The sequence below is a fragment of the Eumetopias jubatus genome, unplaced genomic scaffold (genome assembly GCF_037043125.1).
Source record: "Eumetopias jubatus isolate StellerSeaLion01/CBP00866 unplaced genomic scaffold, mEumJub1_p1.0 scaffold_6, whole genome shotgun sequence".
Lineage (NCBI taxonomy): Eukaryota > Metazoa > Chordata > Mammalia > Carnivora > Otariidae > Eumetopias > Eumetopias jubatus.
The window spans coordinates 116,703,414-116,728,053 of record NW_028274812.1 but is presented as its reverse complement, the minus strand read 5'-3'; the positions used below and the strand labels follow the sequence as shown (position 1 = coordinate 116,728,053).

The following is a 24,640-nucleotide window of genomic DNA, read 5'->3' as shown; positions in this document are numbered from 1 at the left end:
TTGCACCAAGGTCAATTTCCTGGCTTTGACAGAGGTACTGTGTTGAGGGAAGATGTGAACATTAGGGGAAGCTGGGTGAAGCATATAAGAGAATTCTCTGTACTAGTTTCACAGTTTGTAAGTTGAAAATTATTTTAAAACAGAAAGCTCCCACTGAAATACTAGATAATAAAGACTCCCACTGAAACTACTACTAAAAGCAAGATCTGATTTAATTTAGCCTGCCCCAAAGTTAACTCCGCAGTGGTGGCTTTGTGGCACTGTCTATAATTGGGAAAAAATCTTCCTTTTGTTTTGGTTGCCAAAAACCTCCAGTTTAAAAATACACATTATAAATTGCTGAATTTCAGGAGCTACTATATCATAGGGAAAAAAATATTTCTGTAAATGTTTGAAAATTTTCATAATAAAAAATTAAAATGTATGTTCTAGATAACCTTTTACGTACTTGCCAAAGATAATTTTCTATCATCCCTGTAACTTTCATAAACATTTAGAATTCTGTCATGGAATGTTCAGGGCTAGTAGGACCTTAGAAATCAATACATCTACCCCTGTGTCACTGGAAAGGAAGAAACTTAACACCCAGAGAGGCAACGGCTAGGTAGAGTCAGCTGAAGCCAGAATCCTCGTCCTCACTCCTGGTCTAGGTATTTCTCCAACATCTGAGTTCCTCTTCATTTATTCCAAAACTTACCCCGAATGATAGCCACCTAAACACTTCAACTGCAATAGTACAGTAATACTATTTATAATTGTATCCAACTAAATGAGTAACTCAATTTGAACTAATCTGCCAGACTCACAGAAATGAAACATGGGTCTCAAATAGTATATGCAACAGTAAAGATAAGAAAATCAACCATTCTAGTTTACGGTTCCAAATGAGCTCTTCACTTTAAATAGGCCTTTTATCAGAATTCATATTGCCATCCTTGTTTGGTGCTTTGATTGTTTTCTTAGTGGAAGTACTTTTCCATGTTTTTCTCACAACTCTCTTTTTTAAAGTACTTCAGCTCAGTGAGTGGCATCTTTCAAACATCTATCCACGCAGAGAGCATCTACCGAACACCAAATGTGTGTAAGGCACTGTAGGTGATGCTGGAAACAAAAAGATGAAGAAAGATTCTGGTCCTCAAGTTGTATACCAGGGGAAGGGGCAAACACTGATTATAGTATAGGGTACATGATGACAAACAGGGTACATGATGGTATACAGAATGTGCTCTGGGAGGGAGGAGGAGTGATCAGGTATCTCAGTCCTCAGTAGTATCCTTACTCCCAACTTAGCAAATGAAAAAATGGAAGAGCTTTAAGTCATTCAATAAATGGCAAAGCAGAACCTGAACCCCGATCTCCTAGAATAGAATGAACACTATTATCCAATTTTGATCTAACTAAAATGAACTTTTTCTTCTTGAGGAAAGCCAGCGAAATGGGTTTGATAGCTCTGAAGTGCACTGCAATCTAACTGCTCTGTTTAGTTAACTCCGTAACCTTGGGCAATTTATGTAACTTCCCTGAACTCACTTTTCTCACCTGGGGATAATAAATCTTATCTTGTAAGGTTATTGTCAGAAATAAATGAATAAATATGTAAGGCAGCTAACATAGTCGCTGGCACACAAAGGAGTCCATAGACTTGGACTTGATGGATGGGATTACCTTTTATTCACTTTCTGGGTCTACAGAAGCTGGCACAGTACCTGGCATGGACATGTTGGATGAATATTTACCAAATAAAGTCACTATTAAATAAATGTTGAGTTTAAAACTATTCTTGGGCTTGGGGGCGCCTGGGTGGCTCAGCTGGTTAAGCGTCTGCCTTCGGCTCAGGTCATGATCCCAGGGTCCTGGGATCAAGCCCCGCATCGGGCTCCCTGCTCAGCAGGAAGCCTGCTTCTCCCTCTCCCACTCCCCCTGCTTGTGTTCCCTCTCTCGCTGTGTCTCTCTCTGCCAAATAAATAAAATCTTAAAAAAAAAAAAAAAAATAATAATAATAAAAAACCCTAAAACCATTCTTGGGCTATATGCAATTGTTTATTACTATAAACAGATTTTTAGAAAGAAATCTCCATTTTATCCCCATAAATAGAACCCAACTTTTAAGGACTAAGTATTGCTATCACAGCAATACTTACTTTCAACTGTTGCTCCTTCGTTTGGGTTTGAATATCCTTCTCCTTTCTGTTTGATTCTTCGGATAATGCCTCCATCTTCAAATAAATCCTCTCCTTTGAAATCAAGCAGCTCAATCTAGAAAGGAAAAAAGGATTTGGCTGAGAAAAGACCAAACAGAGCCAACTTAATATACTTAAAGACAAGGGCAACCAATTTTCCTTTCATTCTACAAAATAAAACTCTTTTATATTTATCTATGCATCTCAGTTATTGGGAGAGTAGGAAAAAAGGAAGACTGCACTTTCAATAGCTGGAAAGAGCCTTCACGTAGCGATAATGTCTAGGACTGCATCCTGTGGGGTTGCAGCGCAAAGACAGACAGGAAATACTAGGAAACCTGCCTCGTGGGCACAAAGCCAGAGCTACAAGGTGCTGGCCCAGAACTGTTTTGTCTGACTCTAAAGGCCACCACCTTTCCACCCCAGATTCATGGAATTCCCTTTTTAAATGTAAAAATAAATCTTACGAATCAGGCCTAAGACCAAGTAAAGGTGTTTTTTACCTAGTTATGATGTTTCAGGCATTTCCTCCCTTAATTTTTTTTAAAATTAGATTTGGATAAATATATGTAATTCAACACAGGATGAATAACATTATCACCACTTACTGCTTCTAATGAAGAAGTGAGATCTGTGACAAATAGTAAACCTGTTTAATATGAAAATATCTTACAGTTTGGTTTAGGTACATTTCAACACTTACCTCCCACATTTCCAACCTCTCTTCTGGTCAATTTTGAGTATGTTATACTCACCCCACTGACCAGAATCTTTATTTCTTAAGCCTGGTGTCTTTTGTTTATTTGGATATGACCTTTCTGTGCCAGAAACACGTTTCTAAGAAAGCACTGGCACACACCCCTTGGGTTTGTGGGAAACAATTCAAGAAGCCAAGCTCCAAAATAAATAAGTTGGATCTGATTCTCAATAGCAAGCCTAGCTCCCTGTTCCACTGCCTGTTTGTTGCTTCAGAGCCAGCACTATAGTAGAACAGATGCTAACAAGGCAACATCACACACAAACTTACTTCAAAAAAGAGAGTTGCATTTGAGGGAATTTTGGGGAGACTGCCTGCTGAGCCATATGCATATTCTGGTTTGCAGAGTAAATGGCAGATCTCTCCTTTCTTCATGGTAGCCACCCCAATGTCCCATGCCTTGATGACTTGGCCTAAAAGAAAGAAAAATGTGGTTGAAACCTATAGGCCATATTTAAAGATACTGAACTCTCATAAAACACAAGTTCAAACAAATTTCCTATTCTTTTTACATTACACACTCAATAAGTAGTGGCTACGAAAGAAGCTGGTAAAAGCTACCCACTAAGAAATAAATTGTGATTTTTGAGGGTGATCAGAGTAGATTCCCTGCTGAGAAGGATGAAAGTAGATACTACTAATTGCTCAAAGACTGAATCTTTGAAATGTTGCTGGGTTGCAGTTGTTGCTTAATTTATAATTTCAACTATGAAAATAGGGCATTTTTCTAGGTATAGATGGAACAAAAATAGTATGGAGTAAAATGGAATTTGTCCTAAGGAAGCTTATAATTTAGTTGGGTAGACAAAAACAACAAACAGCTGGAAAAGTATAAATTGCATAAAAGGTCCATGAAAGATGTCTTCTCAAAATTTAGAAAAAAGAAAAGTTTTGTTTTGCTTTTTTAAACAAAATGATTATGTGTTCTTTTGTCAAATCACAAGAATTACTGAACTCAGAACTTTTTTCCTACTTCCGGGAAACTAAAAGTTGAGTTTACTCCTCAACTGTAGAACTGCATTAGCTTATGTAATTGGGCTTTTTTTTCTGTTTTATTTGACAAAGAGAGAGCGAGCACAGGCAGAGAGAGCGGAAGGCAAGGGGAGAGGGAGAAGCAGGCTCCATCCCAGGCCCCTGAGATCATGACCTGAGCTGAAGGCAGATGTTTAACTGACTGAGCCACCCAGGCGCCCCTAGCCTATATAATTGTACTTATGTATTACAACAAGCAGTCTCAAATCCTTTGGGAAACAATGAAAAATGTAGGTGATCTAAAGGGATAAAATACAAAAATGAGGTACAATGTCAATCAAAAACTTAAGGACTGACAGCAAATTCAGGTAAATAATGAATCTCAGTGGGAGTGAGTTTTAAAAAAAGCTATTTTCCTGAACTGAGAGTGGATGATAGGATATTAGAATAAGGGGAACTCTATACTGAAGTAGGTAAGTAGAGATGGATTAAGCATTCGTGACTTACAACTACAGCATGTCTTCATTAAGTATTATAATTTTTCAAAAGGTCAGATACTTATTTTAGTTAAAAATTTGTAAGTTATATATGCCTATTATTTAAGCACACACGAGAGAAAGATATGAAGTGAAAGGGTATCCATTCCCTCAAGAAGCCACTGTTGTTCCTTTTATATCCTTCCGGTGTGTGCTGTCACTTTTAAAAAAATTTAAGACACAAATGACAGCATATTTTACATTCAGTTCGGCTTTTCATTTAATATATATCTTGGGGCACCGGTGTGGCTCAGTCAGTTGGGTGGCCAACTCTTGGTTTTGGCTCAGGTCATGATCTCAGAGTTGTGAGATGGAGCTCTGAGTCGAGCTCCACACTGGGCATGGAGCCTGCTTGGGATTCTCTCTCTGCCCCTCCCAAAATAATATATATCTTGATCTTTCTCCATCAGTAGAAAGGAGGATATGCATTTTAGAGGTTAAAAGTGCAACCTGTTTTAACCTCAAACTATCTGGATTCAAATACCAGGTCTGACCCTTACAAGTGATGCACAAATTATTTAACCACTGTGCCTCAGTTTCTCATCTGCAAAATATAGATAATAATAGTGCCTGCCATACAGTTGTTATAAGAATTATTAGATAAAATATGTCAAATGCATAGCATGGTGCCTGGCTTAATAAAGAACAGCAATCATTATCGGGGTGCTCAGTCAGTAGAGCATGTGACTCCTGATCTCGGGGTTGTGAGTTCAAGCCCCATGTTGGGTGTAGAGCCTACTTATAAAAATAATAATAAAAGAACATCATCATCATCATAAATACAAACAGGTCTCCCTCATTCTAAATGGCAGCATAATATGCTAGTCACTCTCCTATTGAGAAACATATTAACAACAGTATTTTAAATAAGGATATTTGTCCATATATGACTGTCTACTTTGTGCAACTATATTTGGAGGGTAAATTCCTAGAAATGCAAAGGTGATGTGCATTTTCAATTTGATAGACATATTGCCCAAATGCTTCCAAAATGGCTATTAACAATTTATATGTTCACACATGGTTCTACTGTGAAAACAGTCCAGAATCATCAGGCAAAATGTAAAGTCTGCTACTGATAGGTTGGCTTTCCTGTCACTGATTCTCTTCAAAGACTGCTAGGTTTTAGAGGGGGCCCTCAAGAACATTTTTTTTTTTTTTTTTAACTATCAACTCTGATACTTTAAGACATACTCCTTCAGGAAATCTTCATATTGTGGGGGTTACTACCGTACATTTGTTCAAAGCATTTAGCCTTCCCCGATTAAAAAAACATACAAAACAAACAAAAATAATAATATATATTCATCATAGAACACCTGGAAAATATAGAAAAGCATAGAGAACAAAATTTAAAACCTCTGAAATCCTAGCATCTGGGGTAAACTGTCAATTTCCTGGTTCATTTCCTTCCAAATTATGTATGTACGCTTTGTTTGCACTTAAAATTTTTACATATTCATTCTTAAAATTCTGGTCATAATTTATTTGGTTTTGTGATTTGCTCTTTACATTTCATACTATATGAGCATTTTTCTTGTTAAAAGACTATCTGAAAAATTACTTTTGATAACTATATACTATTTTACCTTTTGATTATAATTTCATCATTTCCATTAATAAACACTTAGGTTCTTTCTCCTTTTTTTACTATTATAAAGTTTTAATGAACAATTTTGCACCTAAATCTTCATTCATGTAGGTTTTTTTTTTTTTTTTGCATAGTAAAAGCCTGTTACCTGACAATCGGAACTATAGTTGGTAGGTTAATTTAAAATGTTGCTTCGAGGGGCGCCTGGGTGGCTCAGTTGGTTGGGCGACTGCCTTCAGCTCAGGTCATGATCCTGGAGTCCCTGGATCGAGTCCCACATCGGGCTCCCTGCTCGGCAGGGAGTCTGCTTCTCCCTCTGACCCTCCCCCCTCTCATGTGCTCTCTCTCTAATAAAATCTTAAAAAAAATAATAAAATAAAATGTTCCTTCGAGTGAGGAATCAAAAAAAGAACATATACATACCTCAAACATTTTTTTACCTTAAAACATATCAAAGTATATTAATTCACTAATCTTTGTTACAAGTCCAACTCCTTGTCTGTGAATGTGGCTCTGGTGGTAAAGAGTTCCACATCATCTTTACTGTATACATCACACTTACAATTTATCATTTCAATTTGCAATGTGGGTTTAACTTCTGAGAACCAGAAGATACTTGTAAAGCAATCAGTACAAAGAACCTTTCTGATAAAAATGTGTTCTGAATGGCCTACTTGTTTTTGCCTTTTACCCACCCCTAATTCAACAGCAATTCAAAAAATGTTTTTAGCAATTCACCTTAGTCTTTCCAAAAATGTTCAAGTTTTCATTGAAATAATCCCTCTTTCATTAACTAATACAAGTGTTTTATATATGATCCAATTAAATTCTATAATTACAAAAAGCACAATGGATATAAACAGGTTTCAACTGATTCTTACTAAGAGGAAGAAAAAAGCAGCCCCTAACATCTGGAAACTGCTTGACACTGACAGCTAGGCCTTAATGATGTCTGAAGCAGGCTTGGGGAAAGCTAGGCCATGCTATTCTCCTGTTGGACATAAACAATCTCACAAAACATCAACATCAGACAAGGTCACTCTGAGACCATGAAAAAGTGAGACAAAACAAAAACACTTCAAAATTTTGTCTGGACAAAAAATAAGGTCATTGTGCAACCTACAAAATACCAAACATCCCCCTCTCCTGGCTGACAGGAGTGACTGCTGCTTCTCCAGCAGGTGTAGCTTCAGTCTCTGTCTATTCAGCCTGCCTCCTAGATAAGATTAAGATATCCAAAGAATCAGCCCACATCCTAACAATATCCCATCCAGAGCAAAGACCCTCTTCCTTATATAAGCCCAAATCCTATAATAAATCCTTTTTAACACTCCTACTGAAAGCAGAGTGTAGGACCACATCACAGAATAGGAAAACAGCAGTATCACTCAACATATTTGCAAACAGAATGAAGAGCATAATTAGTCTGGAGTTGGTTAAGCAAGCTTCTACCATACTTCCTTAGGTTCAATTCCCAGAAGCAGAATTATGGGGTCAAAGCATAAACATTTTAAGATTCTTAATCTTTAGGATCTTTTGATCTTTAGGATCATAACTATAGGTATGATACACCAAGAATACAGAATTTGTTCTTACACTTGATCTGGACTTCAATTTTATTAGCTCAAACACAATTTATCAATTTCAGGAGTCCTATTTCATTTCTAACAATATCTGAAGTAAAAATACATATTTAAACAAATGTATAATGTAGCTATCCCTAAGTTTAAATGCTTTCTATATATACCTAACTATAGGTAATTGGAAGTTTAAAAGTATACAAAAAGCCCAGTATAAAAGCAATGAACTGTACTTTTTTCTTCCTTCTGCCAAGTGTAATCAAAGAATACATTTTAAAATACAAAATTTTGGGTGCCTGGGTGGCCAGATGGTTAAGTGTCTGCCTTTGGCTCAGTTCATGATCCCAGGGTTCTGGGACCAAGTCCTGCCTCAGGCTCCCTGCTCAGTGGGGAGCCTGCTTCTCCCTCTGCCTCTGCCTCTCTGTGTCTCTCATGAATAAATAAAATCTTTAAAAAAATAAAAATAAAATACAAAATTTTAGGGCGCCTGGATGGGTCAAGTAAGTTAAGTGTCCGACTCTTGATTTCAGCTCAGGTCATGATCTCAGGGTCCTGGGATTGATCCCCGCATCAGGCTCCCTGCTCAGTGGGAAGCCTCTTTCTCCTTCTCCCACTCCCCCTGCCTGTGCTTGTGCTCTGTCAAAAAAATAAATAACATCTTAAAAAAAAGCATAAAACTTCATAGGTTCAATGTAGGTTCATCAATTTTAACAAGTGTAGCACTCTGGTGGGGTATGTTAAGAGGGGAGGGGAGGATATGCATGTGTGAGGATGGGGCATATATGGGAACTCTGTACCTTCTGCTCAATTTTACTGTGAACCTAAAAGTGCTCTAAAAATAAAGTCTATTAAAAAATCATATTAACACATTTTAATGGAAGCAACCCAAGTGTCCACTGATAGATGAATGCATAAAGATGTAGATAAAGATATATACACATATACACAATGGAATATTACTCAGTTACAAAAAAGAATGAAATCCTGCCATTTGAGACAACATGGATGGGTCTAGACGGTATAATGCTAAGTGAAATAAGTCCGTCAGCAGGGCACGGGGGTGGCTCAGTCGGTTAAGTGTCCGACTCTTGATTTTGGCTCCGGTCATGATCTCAGGGTTGTGGAGTCAAGCGCCGTGTTGGGCTCTGCACTGGGTGTGGAGCCTGCTTAAGATTCTCTCCTCTCCCTGCCCCATCCCCCTCTCTCCGCCTCTCTAAAAAAAGAAGTCAGTCAAAGACAAACACCGTATGATTTCACTCCTATGTGGAATTTAATAAAACAAATAAAGAAAAAAGACAGACAATAAAAACAAAACAAAACATCAAAACCAGACTCTTGAATATAGAGAACTGGTAGTTACCAGAAGGAAGGTGGGTGGGGGCATGGGTGAAACAGGTGAGGGGACTAAGAGCACACTTACCACGATGAGCACTGAACGTACGGAACTGTTCAATCACTACACTGTACACCTGACACTAATGTAACACTGTATGTTAATTATACTGGAATTCAAATAAATAGATTTATAAAATAAAGAAACAATTTAAAAATCATATAACACATTTTAAAATATAACACTTTAATTTAATCATGGAATACTTCCATCCACAATAAAAACACAAAACAATGTTAGAACATTCTAACTTTTTTATTGATTTAAAACATTTTAAAAATTGCGGTAAAATACCTACAAAATTTACCACCACAACCATTTTTAAGTGTGCAAATCAGTACTGTTAAGTATATTCACATTGTTGTACAACCAGTCTCTACAACTTTTTCATCTTGCAACGCTAAAACTCGATCCATTAAACAACTTCCCATTTCCTCCTGCCCCAAGCCCCTGCAAGACTTTTATTCTATTATTTCTGTGAATTTGATTACTCCAGATTCATCTAGATGTAAGTGGAATCATATAGTATTGTCTTTTTCCCCCCAGATTTTATTTTTAAGCAATCTCTACACCCAACGTGGGACTCGAATTTACAACCCTGAGATCAAGAGTCACATGTTCTACCAACTGAGCCAGGAAGACTTCCCATATAGTATTTGCTTTTTCATGACTGGCTTTTTTCACTTGGTGTCCTCAAATTTCTTTTTTTTTTATTTAAAGATTTTATTTATTTATTTGACACAGAGAGAGAGAGAGAGAGAGAGAGCACAAGCAAGAGGAGTGGCAGAGGGAGAAGCAGGCCCTGCTGAGCAGCCCAATAAGGGGCTCAATCCCAGAACCCTGGGATCATGAGCTGAGCTGAAGGCAGCCGCTTAACTGACTGAGCCACCCAGGTGCCCCTGTGTCCTCAAGTTTCATCAGTGTTGTCACGTGTCAGAGTTCCCTCCTTTTTAAGGCTGAATAATATTCCTCTGTGAGTGCGAGAGAGAGAGAGAGAGAGAGAGAGAGAGAGAGAGAGAGAGACAAATTATCCATCATCTAGACATAAGCACTTGGGCTGCTTCCATCTTTTGGCTATAATGAATAATGCTGCTACAAACATGAGAATGGAAGTCTCTTTTTTTTTTTTTCCTAAGATTTTATTATTTATTTGTGAGCTAGAAAGAGCACAAGCAGGGGGAGGAGCAGAGGCAGAGGGAGAAGCAGGCTCCCCACTGAGCAGGGAGCCCGATGCGGGGCTTGATCCCAGGACCCTGGGAGCACGACCTGAGCTGAAGGCAGACACTTAACCGACTGAGCCACCCAGGTGCCCGCACTGCAGTTTTTACTTACATTTCCCTAATGATTGGTGACGTTAAGCATCTTTTCATACGTTAGTAGGCCATTTATATATCTTTGGGAAAATGTGTAAGTTCTTTGCCCATTTTCTAACAGTTTATTTGGGGTTTTTCCACTGTTGTTGAATTGCAAGAGTTCATTATGTATTCTGGATATTAACCCCTTGTCAGATATGTGACACTCTTCTATCCCTTAAGTTGCTTCTTCACTCTGTTATTATATCCTTTGAAGCAGTTTTTAATTTTGATGTCCAATTTATGTATTTTTTTGTTGCCTGTTGCTTTTGGTGTCACATCCAAAAAATCATTGCCAAATACAATCTCATGAAGCTTTTCCTCTAAGTTTTCTTCTAAAAAAATATAATTTTTGGTCTTGTATTATGTCTTTGATCCATTTTTTAGTTCATTTGTGTATATGGTGTAAAGGTTACAACTTTTCTCTTTTGCATTTGAATATCAAGCTTTCCCAACATCATTTATTTAAAAGACTGTCCTTTATTGATTGGTTCACGTAAGTTTTAAATGTATGCATGCATTTGAAATATGAGCATACTTAAAATACTACAGGATGAAAGAAAAACACTTCTTCATATGGGAATAGAAAAGGAGGACAAAAAAGATAAAATGTGTTCATTGTAAAAAGGTTTCCTTTCGAAACATAAAAGTATAAGCCTTTCCTTTCAAAACACTTAAGTATAAGGCTAGTCACTAATAAGTTTCAGATAATTAAAAACGCCTCTGATTCATTCCTGCTTTACCTTCATTGAAGGATTTCCAGGACTTAGTAGCAATGTCTGCTCACTATTTTAACGGTGTATATTTTGCTAATATTTTCTATTAAAAAAAGAAAATGCCATATCATTATAATATTGAGAACATTTTCCTTTTTTCATACTAGATAAAGCAACTTAGTCTTCCTATTTTTTCCTCTTATGAATTGTTTTAGCCTTATTTTAAAATGTCTTATAAAAGGGCTCTGATAATCATCTCTACTTCTTACCAAAAGTATCCAATTATGAATTGAATTAATTTACATTTTAAGATTCTTTTAAAGTGTTCATGTTCTTGTTATATTCATTTTTGCCATTTCTCTAATTACTAAGAAAACTGATCCCAGGATGATATCTCTCCATTCTCATGGCTTTATATTTTTAAAAATAGAGAGAGAAAATGGATATGGTAGCATAATCTGTCCTGGGATAGACTCATTAAGACTAATATCAACTCTGCCAGGTTAAGCTGTTAGATACCTGAAGGCAGGAGTCATGTCTTGATTATTTTCTATTTCCCAAAGAACTGTAACACCGTATTATACTCAATAAAGGAACAGAGTCCATGCTATAATTCTAATTTAAATGGAGTCAGAAATTTATTAGCTTCCCCCAGTTTACTCTTACCCTGCTTAAATCAGCTTCTCCCTAATATATACTCAGTAATGGAAATCAAAAGCATTCCTCTTCCTCTATTGGAAAGTACCAGGTAAAGCCAAAAAAAAGTACTTTCTCAAAGTTTGCTATCTTTCTGGCTCACACTTTTGGAGAGGGTTAGGAAAATTAAATATTTTGGCCTAAAAGCCTTCCTTCCAAATCCTGAATGCTTCTAAACTGACGTAAACAACGACAAAACAGATCTTAAGAACGTATTTAAGCAGGAGCAAGAGTAACAATAGAAATTTAAAAGGAGCACATGGCTAAACCACACACAACCCACAGGAAGTTCGCACAGGTACCCATTACTAGTAGTACTTTACTAGTTGTAAAATGACAAGGCTTAAACTGCATGGAAAAAAACCACAATTTAAAAAAAAAAAACTTTCAAAATAGGAATTCAGCCCATAATATCAAGCATGTAATAGCAAAAATTTTGCTTTTGATAAATCTCATTAACTCTATCATTCCTGTAAGAAAAGTGTCTGGTGTACAGCAGGCACTCAGGAAATTCTGCTGGACCAGGACCTACTTTGTTTTTGTACCTGGTTTGAGGTAGTTTTAAACCTTAAGATCTAATATAACTTGAAAGAGATTGCTTGGGTTTGAATCGTGGCCCTACCACTTTATTGTATAACTTTGGGTTAATTGCTCCATCTCCCTGACCATGGTTTCCTCATATGTAAACAACAACAAAAGAACCAGAACCAAATGAAAACAAAAATGGCTAATTATGGTAGGCACCTAAACGATAAAAAAAAAATTAGCAAAGTGGATTTCATCAAAATTAAAAACTTTTGTTCCTATAAAGGGCAATTAAAATGAAAAGGCAAGCCAAACACTGTGAGAACACACTTGCAATAATCTGATAAAGTGCTTGTTGTTTTGAACACAATTCAATAAATAGACAGGCAACTGATTTTTTTAAACTGTCAAAAATAACAGATACTTCACAAAATATACAAATGCCCACTAAGCAGAGGAAAAGATACCCTCAATATCACTAGTGAAATGCAAATGATGACCAAAATGAGATACCATTTCACGGCCATTAGAATGGCTACAGTTAAAAAGACTGACTACACTAAGAGCTGGCAAGGATACGAAAAACTTAAACTGTCATGCAGTGCTGGTGCAAATGCAAAATGGTATGGCAACATTTTATAAACATATACTTACTATATGACCAGTAAGTCCACTCTTGGGCATTTACCCAAAATACATGAAAACATACACCCTCACAAAGACACAAATGTGAATGTTCATAAAAACAATGTTCATAATAGCCCCAAACTCCAATGTCCAATTTTTTTTTTAAGATTTTATTTGTCAGAGAGAGAGAGAGAGAGAGAAAGCGCACAAGGAGGGAGAGTGGCAGGCAAAGGGACAAAGAAGCAGGCTCCCCGCTGAGCAAGGAGCCCAATGAGGGCCTCCATCCCAGGACCCTGGGATCATGACCTGAGCCAAAGGCAGACGCTTAACCAACAGGCAGGCATCCCTCCAGTGTCCAATTTCTGAATGGGTGAACAAATTTCCATACTGTGGAATACTACTTGGCAATTCAACATTCATGAATCTCAAAATCATTATGGTAAGTGAAACAGATAAAGTACCAAAAATGACATGATTCCATTTATATCAAATTCTAGAAAAGGCAGAAGTAGAGTAACAGAAACCAGATTGGTGACTGCATGGGGCCCAGAGTCTGGGAAGGACAGAGACTGCAAAAGGACATGAGAAAACTTCTCAGGATGAGGAAACTGGTCTATATTTTGATTGCGGTGGCAGTTATACAACTATTACCAAAATTCATCAAGTTGTACCTTTCTTAAAAAGGTAAATTTTATATAGGCAAATACGACCTCAAAAAAAACTCAACTGTCAGAACAAACATTAATATGATTGTCACCTAACCAATACTAAATAGATTGTACAAAGAATCTAAAAAATAATAATAGGATTGGTGTGAGGATTAAATGAGAAAATGCACATAAGGCCCTTAGCCTGGCATTGCAAGCACTTAAAAAGTATTAGCTATTAGTCTTTCAACATATATTTTCTCCCTCTTACTCTGATATGCTAATGACTAACTAAATTAACAACTGGTTTTACTAGTGATCATGGGTCATCATGCAGGAAAGAAGATTATATTAATGTTACAGACAGACTGCTGATATTACTTCATTACAGTTTAATCTCAATAGTAAGAGGGAAGTATAAGTATGTGAAGAATCCAAAATGACTGGTTTCTTTGTTTCTCTTCTCAAATTTGGGGGAAGAATGTAACAGGAGTTTTACCTTCATAATTCCCAGCCATGTCTGTCACATACCAAGAACACCAAAAACAACTTCATTGAAGCAGCCCTCTCTAAGAAATCACTAGACCTTGATAAGGGCAGGTGGGGGAGGGGCAGAGCCTTAGAGTGCTTGGATTTACTTTGAAGAACTAAAAGAAATAATTCTTTCATCCTCCAAATCTATCCCTTCCCAATTTTAGTGATAATATATTTGTTGGAGGGAGGGAGGGGGGAAAAAACAGAACTTCTACCATGGAAGTATATTGGAAAATCCTGAGTCCTTATTTCAACTTCTTTTAAAATGAGTTATGAACACAGTTCTAGGAATTCAGAACATGTAAGATTTAGTTAAGAAAACCCAATGAGGGAAACCACCATCTCTTCATTCTAATTTGTGTTACATATTCTGAAGTAGTAATAATCGGTTCTCTTAGACAGATTCAGTTTTGTCTTTCCAGACTTTCTGGGGCTAAAAAAGATGGTTAAGCATTATTTCAAAGAATTTGTATGCAGGCATACATAGTAAATAGAGTTAACACCCAAACTGCTATAGTACAGTTTTTGCCTTTCCACTAGAAAGCCAATAATCCTAACACTGTAACAACAGTAATAAACATGTGAGTGCTTACTATGTGCTAAGCAATGGTGTGCAATATCTTACTTACTCTTCAATATACAACAGTATATATTATCATTATTGTGACTTTACAAATGAGGAAAGTAAGGCACAGAGTTTAACAGATGGCACAGAAAGAGCAATAGACACATATACACACAACCTATAAGTAAAGCTCAAGTGTATGTGGATGTATATATGTACATATATACGGTATGTGTATTTTTATGGCAATTTTTTACAGATAAGCACTCATAATTCTATTTTAAATACTGAAGTCACAAAGGAATCCCTAAATTAGTGTGACTTTCCACTGAAACATTTTTATTTATTTATTTATTTATTTGACAGAGAGAGAGAGAGAGAGAGAGAGAGAGAGACAGCGAGGGAACACAAGCAGGGGGAGTGGGAAAGGGAGAAGCAGGTTTCCTGCTGAGCAGAGAGCCTGATGCGGGGCTTGATCCCAGGACCCTGGAATCATGACCTGAGCCGAAGGCAGAAGCTTAACGACTGAGCCACCCAGGCGCCCCCCCCCAATGAAACATTTCTATTTATTCCCTTGGGAGAGGTGAATTTTAAGAGATCAAGAGAGCTCAATATACAATATGCTACAGTCCATTTATATTATTTTTCTTCAGTTTGATGAAGCAGCTACTGCTATAACATAGGCATAAAGCTGTAAACGGCCTAACCAATGCTTCTTGCTTTACAGTCACCCGAGCACATTATGCTACCGAACTTTTACCCAAGTATATTGCTCTATTCTCATATTTCTAATTATCATCTTAAGGGGGCCTCTAAAGGTTCTCTCATTATTTTGGTTTTTAGTCTTTTACACAGTTTTTGTCCCTGTACTCTTTACAGAAGGTACAAGAATGGAATCATAGCCAGGATTAATCTTAAAGCTTTTCCATAGGAACACTCCTACACTGTTGGTGGGAATGCAAGCTGGTGTAGCTACTCTGGAAAACAGTATGGAGGTTCCTCAAAAAGTTGAAAATAGAGCTACCTTATAACCCCGCAATTGCACTACTGGGTATTAACCCCAAAGATACAAATGTAATGATCAGAAGGGGTACCTGCACCCCAATGTTTATAGCAGCGATGTCTACAATAGCCAAACTATGAAAAGAGCATACATGTCCATCAACAAATGAATGGATAAAGAAGATATGGTATACACACACACACACACACGGAATATTATGCAGCCATCAAAAAAAACCCCCCAAAAAACGAAATCTTGCCATTTGCAACGACATGGATGGAACTAGAGGGTATTATGCCAAGCGAAGTAAGTCAATCAGAGAAAGACACCTATCATATGATCTCACTGATATGAGGAATTTGAGAAACAAGACAGAGGATCATAGGGGAAGGGAGGGAAAAATGAGACAAGGTGAAACCAGAGAGGGAGACAAACAATAAGCGACTCTTACTCTCAGGAAACACAGGGCTGCTGGAGTGGAGGGGGGTGGGAGGGATGGGGTGGCTGGGTGATGGACATTGGGGAAGGTATGTGCTATGGTGAGCACTCTGAATTGTATAAGACTGAGGTATCACAGACCTGTACCCCCGAAACCAATAATACATTATATGTTAATAAAAAAAAAAAGAAAAATATGAGCAAATAAAAAAAAATAAAGCTTTCCATAGATGTCTCCTTTTTAGAAGAGCAGGGAAGGTTAGGTGGCTTACTCATGTTAAAATGACACAGGAAAGAGTGAAAACAGGAACCCGTGGCTTCCTAACACCCAGGTGGATGCTTTTCTCCCCATGAGACCACACTCTCTAGATAGGTGTGTCATAGGTAGCAAGTCAACTGGAAGTCACCTATTTTATCTCGGCTCAAAATTCAGGAAACATAAAAGACTCATTCATCATAGGGCAGTTTATTAAGAATATGTGGGTAGAGAAGAAGGTAGCGTAAAGTTCCTAGCAATTTCTTTATTATTAGCAATTCTTAGGTCTACTTGCAAAGACAGCTGCTGAGAGAAGGTGTGTTATCTTAAATCCATCAACTTCTTCAAGAAAGAAATTCAAAGGGTAGAGTAAGAATCTGGGGGGTGGGGTAGTGGGAACAACGATGTCTAAGACGTCTGATGAGGCCATTTACTCTGAGATCATCTCAATTAAATACTGATGCCACAGCCATGCTGGTGGCACTGAAGGTTCACATCCCTAAATCAACAAAAAGACAAATTCTAATTAAACTGTCAACATTATCTGCTTTATCAAGAAAGAGAATCTGTATTTGATTTTGATTGGTATCATAATGAAACACAAGATTAATCTCACGTGACCACTAACTCACTAAAGACCTAACGGAGAAGGGAGCAGTGGCACAGCCAGCACCAGAGCGTGGCGAGAGTACAGTTGGACAGGAAGCAGAAGTCGCCATGACCAATGCCTATGAGTACCAGGAAGGGAGAGGAGAAGAGAGGCAGAAAGGGTTTAACTCCATAGTTCCTCATCTGCTATTTCCTTTCCCAGATCCATGCTTAGTTAACAATTCATCTCAGATGGTACAATCAGAAAAAGAAAGGGATTATCGTCGACACTGAGCCATGATGGTGGATGGGGGATTACTCCTTTTCTCTCACACTCAATCTGGGAACGAACTAGAAGTCTATTATATCTATAGCAGATATGAATAAAAAAAATTGGTAATTTAGCCACTAACTTTCTTTTTTTTAAAAAATATTTTATTTATTTATTTGACAGAGAGAGAGAGAGAGAGAGAACACAAGCAGGGGGATGGCAGGCAGAGGGAGAGGGAGGAGCAGGCTTCCCGCTGAGCATGGAGCCTGACACGGGGCTCAGTCCCAGTACGCTGGGATCATGACCTGAGCCGAAGGCAGACACTTAACCAACTGAGCCACCCAGGCGCCCCTAGCCACTAATTTTCAACAAGCCACATGGCCCACAAAGTTCAATTTGATGTATGGGCTATTATTCTCCTTACAAGACTAAAAAAAAAAAAAAAAAAAAAAAAAAAACAACTAAATTAACTAAAGACATTTAAAAGCATTTGAAAATAAATTAGTATAAATCACATTTAAGACCTGAAAATAGTAGTTCTCAGGCTTTTTTCCTCAGGACCCTCGTTACACCTTAAAAACTGAGGACCCTAAGGAACTTCTGTTTATCTATTGATATTTACCACATTAAAATTAAAGAAAATCATTATTTACCAAATTCACTGAAAAATAGTAATAACCTCATTATATGTTAACACAAGTTATTTTTATGAAAACTGTATTTTAAAAAATTTATTAGTGAGAATGGTATTGTTTTATAAATTTACAAGTGTAAAATGTGTCTAACTTAATAAAAGACAACTAGATTCTCATACCTACTTTTGCATTCATCTGTTGCAATTCTGGTTTAAGTCTGCAGAAAAAATCCAAACCCACAAAGATAGATTGGAAAAGGTAGGAGTACTTTAATAGCCTTTTCAGATAATTATGAATATAATTATCTGATATGACATCAAAGCTGGACAAGTGGTAGTTTCATAAAGGTTAGCTGCAATGTGGAATCCGAAAGCATATCAATGAACTCTTCATATCATATTACATTAAAATCCACTGGTCTAGCTTGCGCAATGAACGGATCTTTTAGTCATGCATGATTTTGTAACATCTAGTATTGGGAAAATACTGGTTCACTGAATTACAAAGATCTTCCAAATGTTAACACATTTCATTATATAATATTTTTAAAATCACATTCATTAAAACTCATTGATCTCATCAGAAGTCTTTTAAGTTTTGGAAAGCTGCCAAGTTCACAGTGGCAGATACACATTTCCCAAAACTGTAATTTTCATTTGAAAACTCGGTGGTAAGGAATATTGTCAGTTATTTTCCTTTGAAGTGACAGGCTCACTTCATTCACTTTTAAGAACATTATCTGCCAAATACCAAATAATCAAGTCTAAATAACAACAGTTTGCCCTTTCAAATAAAAATGTACTCAAGTTAAGTGCACAAGTGCTTCTCCATGAGATAACCACTACACTTGGGTATGCAGAAGTGCTCAAGGTGTGCTTCCTATCTGTCACAAAACAGCAAAACAATGTGAAACTCAAGGATTAGGATTTAATAAAATTACTATTTTTTACACTTTGTCAAGGACATTAAGTGAAACTGGCTTCCCTTCTTCTTCTTCTTTACACAGTGAATGAGGGCAGCGAAGCATAAATGATTACTGGTAGAGTTTGGTGCTGCGCCTAGATTAGTGCCAGGGCACCAGCAGCCTCTACCACTGCAGCTTGGGCACCTTCCATGCAAGTGTCAACACAGTAAAAATATAAACAACATCTTAGTATTATTAAGAAAACAATTTTGACGTTATGGACCCCCTAAAAAATCCACTAGCTCCTATATGGGATCGACTAGCTCCTATATGATATAAATGGCAATAAATCCAAGCAAAACACAACTCAAAAATACCATCTCTTACCTTTGCCAAGACTAAAGACAAATGGTTCATTTCTATCATGACTGGAATCAAACTTCTTTCCATTTGACAATTTCCCTTTGTAATGGACATAAACTTTGTCTCCAATCATTGGTGTTTCCTCACTATTCCCCACTCTTTTGACAATCTAGAAAAGACAAACATCAAGAAAAAGGTGCTGATTTTATTCTAATCAGAGAATAAAAAGGTTGCACAAGTCCATTCCACAATACCCAGGCAGATTTACAAATAATGACGTCCTTTCTAAAGGTTTCCTTCCCAGTTCCCTCAATAACCCTCACTGTTAGAAAACTGTCCTGTACTACTCTCAATCTTTAATGCTATATTTAATTATTCCCTCAAAATAACATAATAAGGGGCACCTGGGTGGCTCAGTCATTAAGTGTCGGCCTTAGGCTCAGGTCATGATCCCAGGGTCCTGGGACCAAGCCCCGCATCGGGCTCCCTGCTCCGCGGGAAGCCTGCTTCTCCCTCTCCCATTCCCCCTGCTTGTGTTCCTTCTCTCACTGTGTCTCTCTCTGTCAAATAAATAAACAAAATCTTTAAAAAAAAAACCATAATAATATAACCAATAGATCCTGCTTCATGCTTTAACACTAAAATCTCTCAAAACACAGAGCTAGTTCATACACAAACTGAATTAGACCAAAAAGATTAGTGGACTTTTAAAACCATTCAAAAAGAAGTCTAAAGCAAAGTTACAAAGGTGAGATTTTATTTACTTCCCTCCTTTGCTAAAAACATTACCTTTTGATTAGATTCCACTAGTTTGGTTTAATTTAAAAAGCTCAATTTTCTGGTAGAACAGATTATACTTCTTATTATATGACAAATATTTAATGTGTAAAAACAGTATCACTGCATAGTTTGATATGATACTGAATAACTTGTTTTCTAGTAAAGCAAATGCCAAAAAAGCTCCAGGCTGAAAAACAGTTAGCTGTCATAAAATCCAGTATATTTATTTTGTTGTTGGCAGAGCAGACCACTAATGCAGTTGGTCAGTTCTGGGAAAAGAAAATCAGATCCAGGCATGTGGTGCTTTAATTTATTCTGTCAATCACCTATGCCATATTAATCATTTTTATTAGATAACAGAGGATGGTAGCTAATATCCAAGAAACATCATTTTAGGGCAAGAGTCTGAATTTTTATACAAAGAATCCAATTATTCACTCCTAAATTCTTTAAGATGTATCCTCCCAGCCCCATCCTCATATTACCACATAAACACCATAAACTTATATTCTACAACTTTCTTAGTTCAAAAGTCCAGACATTCTTTAAAGGAAAAGAATCATTACTGCAACTCCACCAAAAACCTGTTAGAACTAATCAATGAGTTCAGTAAAGTGAGAGGATACAAAATCAACACACAGAAATCAGTTGTTTCTATATACTGGTAACAAGGAAATAACTGAAAAAGAAATAAAAAAAACAATCTCAGAAATGCAAATCAAACCCACAAGATACCACCTCACCTGTCAGAATGGCTATGATCAAAAAGACAAGAAATAGTAAATGCTGGTAAGGTTGTAGGGAAAAGAGAACACATGTACTCGTGGTGGGAATGTAACTGGTGTAGCCATTGTGGAAAACAGTGTGAAGTTCCTCAAAAAATTAAAAACAGAACTACCATATGATCCAGCAATTCCACTTCTGGTATTTCTCCAAGGAAAATGTTCAAAAAGATATATGTACCACCATGTTCAGTGAAGCACTATTTACAACACTTAAGCTATGCAAACAACCTCAGTGTCCACAGATAGATGAGTGGATAAAGAAAATGTGGTACATATATACACAGTGAAATGTTAATTCAGCCACAAAAAAGAATGAAATCTTGCCATCTGTGACAACATGGAAGGACCTTGAGAGCATTATGCTAAGTGATAGGGAAATACAAATCCTGTATGATCTCACTTATATGTGGAATCTAAAAAAGCTGAACTCACAAAAACAGAGAGTAGAATGTTAGTTGCTAGGGGCTCTGGACTGGGAAAAATGGAAGATGTGAAGAGTTACCTTAAGGAGATACTTTAAGGATACAATCTAGTCTCAATTCATTTTAAAAATATAAGCTCCACAATATAATTTTACCCTCCTGAGCTAGTCATTGACTTCCCAGATATGACTTGGTCTTAAAAAATAATAATATGCAAACAATGAATCATGGAACACTACAACAAAAACTGATGATATACTGTGACTATGTATGTGACTAACAAAAATTTTTTTAAATAAAATAAAAATAATAAAAATATTTTTTATATTTTATTTTTAATATTTTATATTTATATATATAAGAGAGATTACTATAGATGAGGCACTGTGCTAAATGCTTTATATAATCCCAATAACTGTACGAGGTAGGTAGTAGTGTTCCAATATTACAAATGAGGAAATTTCATCACAGAGAGGTTAACTAAATTGCCTTAGGTCACACAGTTAGTAGACCTACTTAATCTTAACCAAAAGCCCCACAGTGAAACCCATGATTTAAAGGACTTACAATCTCAAAATGTTTCTTACAAGCCTAAAAATCTTCTCAGATTTACTCCCTGGAACAAAGCAGGGCTGGAGGGAGGTTAGGGACTGTGTTCTGTCTGGGTACACTGAAAAGGTGCACAAGAAGGACTCAAATAGAGCAGGGAGATGCTGAGGACAGCCTGCAAAAATATCTACTGTCTCCAGAAGCATCCTGGAGTGTGGGAGAAGTGATTCATATAGGTACAGGTTGAAAGGCCCTCTGAAAGAAGACAGCATGATACAAATCTAGGGCATAAAGCCCCTCTTTCTGGAGTTGAAAGTCTCCAAAATTCGGCTTGGCATGTGGGAAGCTAACAGTAAAACATGTATATTCAGAAGATCCAGGCACAGAAAAAAAGCTTCATATAAGCAAGATTACACAAAACAAACTAAAAAATTCTCATTTGCTGCTGCTGACACAAGGAGATATTAAAACTCAGCTTAGTGGTAATATTTAGAATGTGTAAGCTAATCTTTCAGCAAGAAAAAAATTACACAAAACTTATATGAATAACAACAGTGTAGGAGAAATAATGACTTAATATGACTAAAATCATTTAACCTTGCTCAGCTCCAGTTTACTTACTTACATGGAATACCAATATACACCTTCCATAAATAAAATGGAAGAGTCAAGAGGGGCTGATTGTCTCACAAAACCACTGTGAGACACAAAAACACACATGTAGAAATGATTAATTACAGAGTGAAAAATATAGTGTGTTTTAAGGAGGAAAGCTAATTCAAAAGTAAGATATATTCTCTGATGAAACCTCAAAAAATATCTTCACTGCACAAACAACAATCTGTATGTAAAAACAAATCCTTCTGAACGTTGCAAGTCAGCTTTTCTTTTTCCTCTAATAAGTCTCAAATTGAATTGTCACCAGCTAGCTTTAGTATACTTAAATATTATGTTAAAATAATAAACCATGTGTACACTCTGAGAACTGGGAGATACAGCCTTTTAGAGTCACACAACTTGGATCTGGACCCCAGACCTGCACTTATTTACTCTGTTGGGCCTCAGTTTCACCATCTATAATCTGGGATTAAAAATAAACCTCAAGTCATGAAGATGAAACTGAGAACTTGGCTGTAGTGTTTAACACTTAGTAAGCCCCAAAAAACATTATCCACCTCCACCTCCAGCCAAAAGAAACAAAGATTTTTATAAATAATCCTTCCAAATAGCAAATTTCCCTGCATGTCATTCATCCTTGTAACCTCACCTTTAATACTCCTCTATCTTTTTTAGAGGTGATATCCTCTCCACGTTCAGCCACAGCTGCTGCTGGGTTTTCTCCATTGTTCTTGGCACCTTCATCAGTAGTCATGGTCTTTTATAAGTTAGAAAACCTGCTGAGAAGAAATGTATTTTAGCTAGGAAAAATACCATTGCTTTAAGCATCTGAAAATGCCGTAGGAATGGGCTATCCCTGATCTAAGGTTTACATAGGGCCAATGAGGTTAAACACTGAACATGAAAACAAAAATGTGCCATGAGCATGTATTGATACCATGAGGCATGTACATAAAACATCATCCAACTCCACAGTTTCCCATCCAGCGATGGTCCCAAATTAGAGGGCAGTACAAGTCAGGTTTGGTAGTGATTATATTCCTTAACATGATTACACACTGAGAAGCAGTAATTTTAGAACTTTGAAAATGTCTTTTTCCTATAGTGATATTCTTGACAGAAAATTAAGAACTTATCAGGTGATGTGATTTGAAAAATGACAACATACAGGGGTGCTCAGTCACTGAACTTCCGACTCTTGATTTCGGCTCAGGTTGTAATCTCATGGGTCCTGGGATTGAGCCCCGAGTTGGGCTCTGCACTCAGAGGGGAATCTCCTTGAAGATCTTCTCCCTCTGCCCCTCCCGTCACTCATGCACACTTGCCCTATTACACATTCTCTCTCTCTAAAATAAATAAATAAATCTTTTAAAAAAGGGGGGGCAATATATCATAGTGGTAAATAGAACAGGTGTTAGAAAGTGATGACCCCCGTCTGAGCCTTAGCTCCAGCAGTATCTCACACCCACAAACTTAATCTTGCTGAGCCTTAATTTCAAGTCTGTAAAAGGGAGAGAGTGCATTGTTCACAGAGTTCCTGTGAGGCATTAATGAGATAATGTATGTGAAAAGATTAGCACAGAATCATAACTTAAAGATGTAAGCATTTATCATGCTTATCATTGGGTCCTCTTCAGGGCTACGTTTTTCATCTCTTGCTCAAAATATCTATAGAATGAGGTTCTTCCCTGGCATGGCATTCGAGGCCCTTCACAATCTGATCCTAACCTATCTTTCACAGGTCTAGCTTCCATTCCTTTCTTTTACTTTATTTCATGCAGCTCATGCTCTAGTCAAACCAGAGCAATTCCTCAGCCATAACAAGCCCTCTGCTTTCCCATCTCCATGCTTTTGGTCACTCTTTTTCTTCCCCTCCAAACACTCTTCCCTCTCAAATTCTTGCTCCATCATACCAATCTTGACCCCATACTTGGAAGTTGTCTGCACTTTTCTGTGCTTCCTGAGCTCTTCCCTTGATGTGCTGTCTATCATATATTTATAAGACACATTTGCTGGATTTAAAAGATCCTTGAGAGCAAGGGCCACGCTTTGTTCATATTTATATCCCCTAGAATGCCTCCACCTTTCAGACTGCTAAAACAGAACAAGCAAGGAATTTGGAGCTCCTTACAAGCTGTTTGATGTTGGCTACCTTTAACTTCTCTAAGCCTTTCTCCCCCACCTGTGTAATTGGAATAATAACATCTACTTTCACAGAGTGATCTTCTGGATTAAATGGTATAATGTGTATTTTTAGAAGTATACATTCCAATGTTAGCTCTTACTATCAGTCACCCAAATGACAGACACTTTTTCATGCAAGGCAAACCAAACCAAAGGGCCAATCAACAGATGCA

General features: G+C 37.1%; 1 protein-coding gene across 10 annotated transcripts in view; it reads right to left on the bottom strand.

The window, feature by feature from the left end:
* Positions 1-24,640, bottom strand: part of FKBP5 (FKBP prolyl isomerase 5) — a 121,216-nt gene that overhangs the window by 34,387 nt on the left and 62,189 nt on the right. For 8 of the 10 annotated variants that reach the window (XM_028120432.2, XM_088024013.1, XM_088024014.1 and 5 more), the window contains 4 exons: positions 22,933-23,059; positions 19,154-19,298; positions 3,208-3,350; positions 2,142-2,256 (listed from right to left, as the gene is read on the bottom strand). In XM_028120432.2, the coding sequence (XP_027976233.1) occupies positions 2,142-2,256; positions 3,208-3,350; positions 19,154-19,298; positions 22,933-23,037 (508 nt within the window). In that variant the 5' untranslated portion in view covers positions 23,038-23,059. Of the gene's footprint in view, positions 1-2,141; positions 2,257-3,207; positions 3,351-19,153; positions 19,299-22,932; positions 23,063-24,640 lie in introns of all 10 variants that reach the window. The other 2 variants (XM_088024015.1, XM_028120433.2) reach the window with 1 other exon arrangement.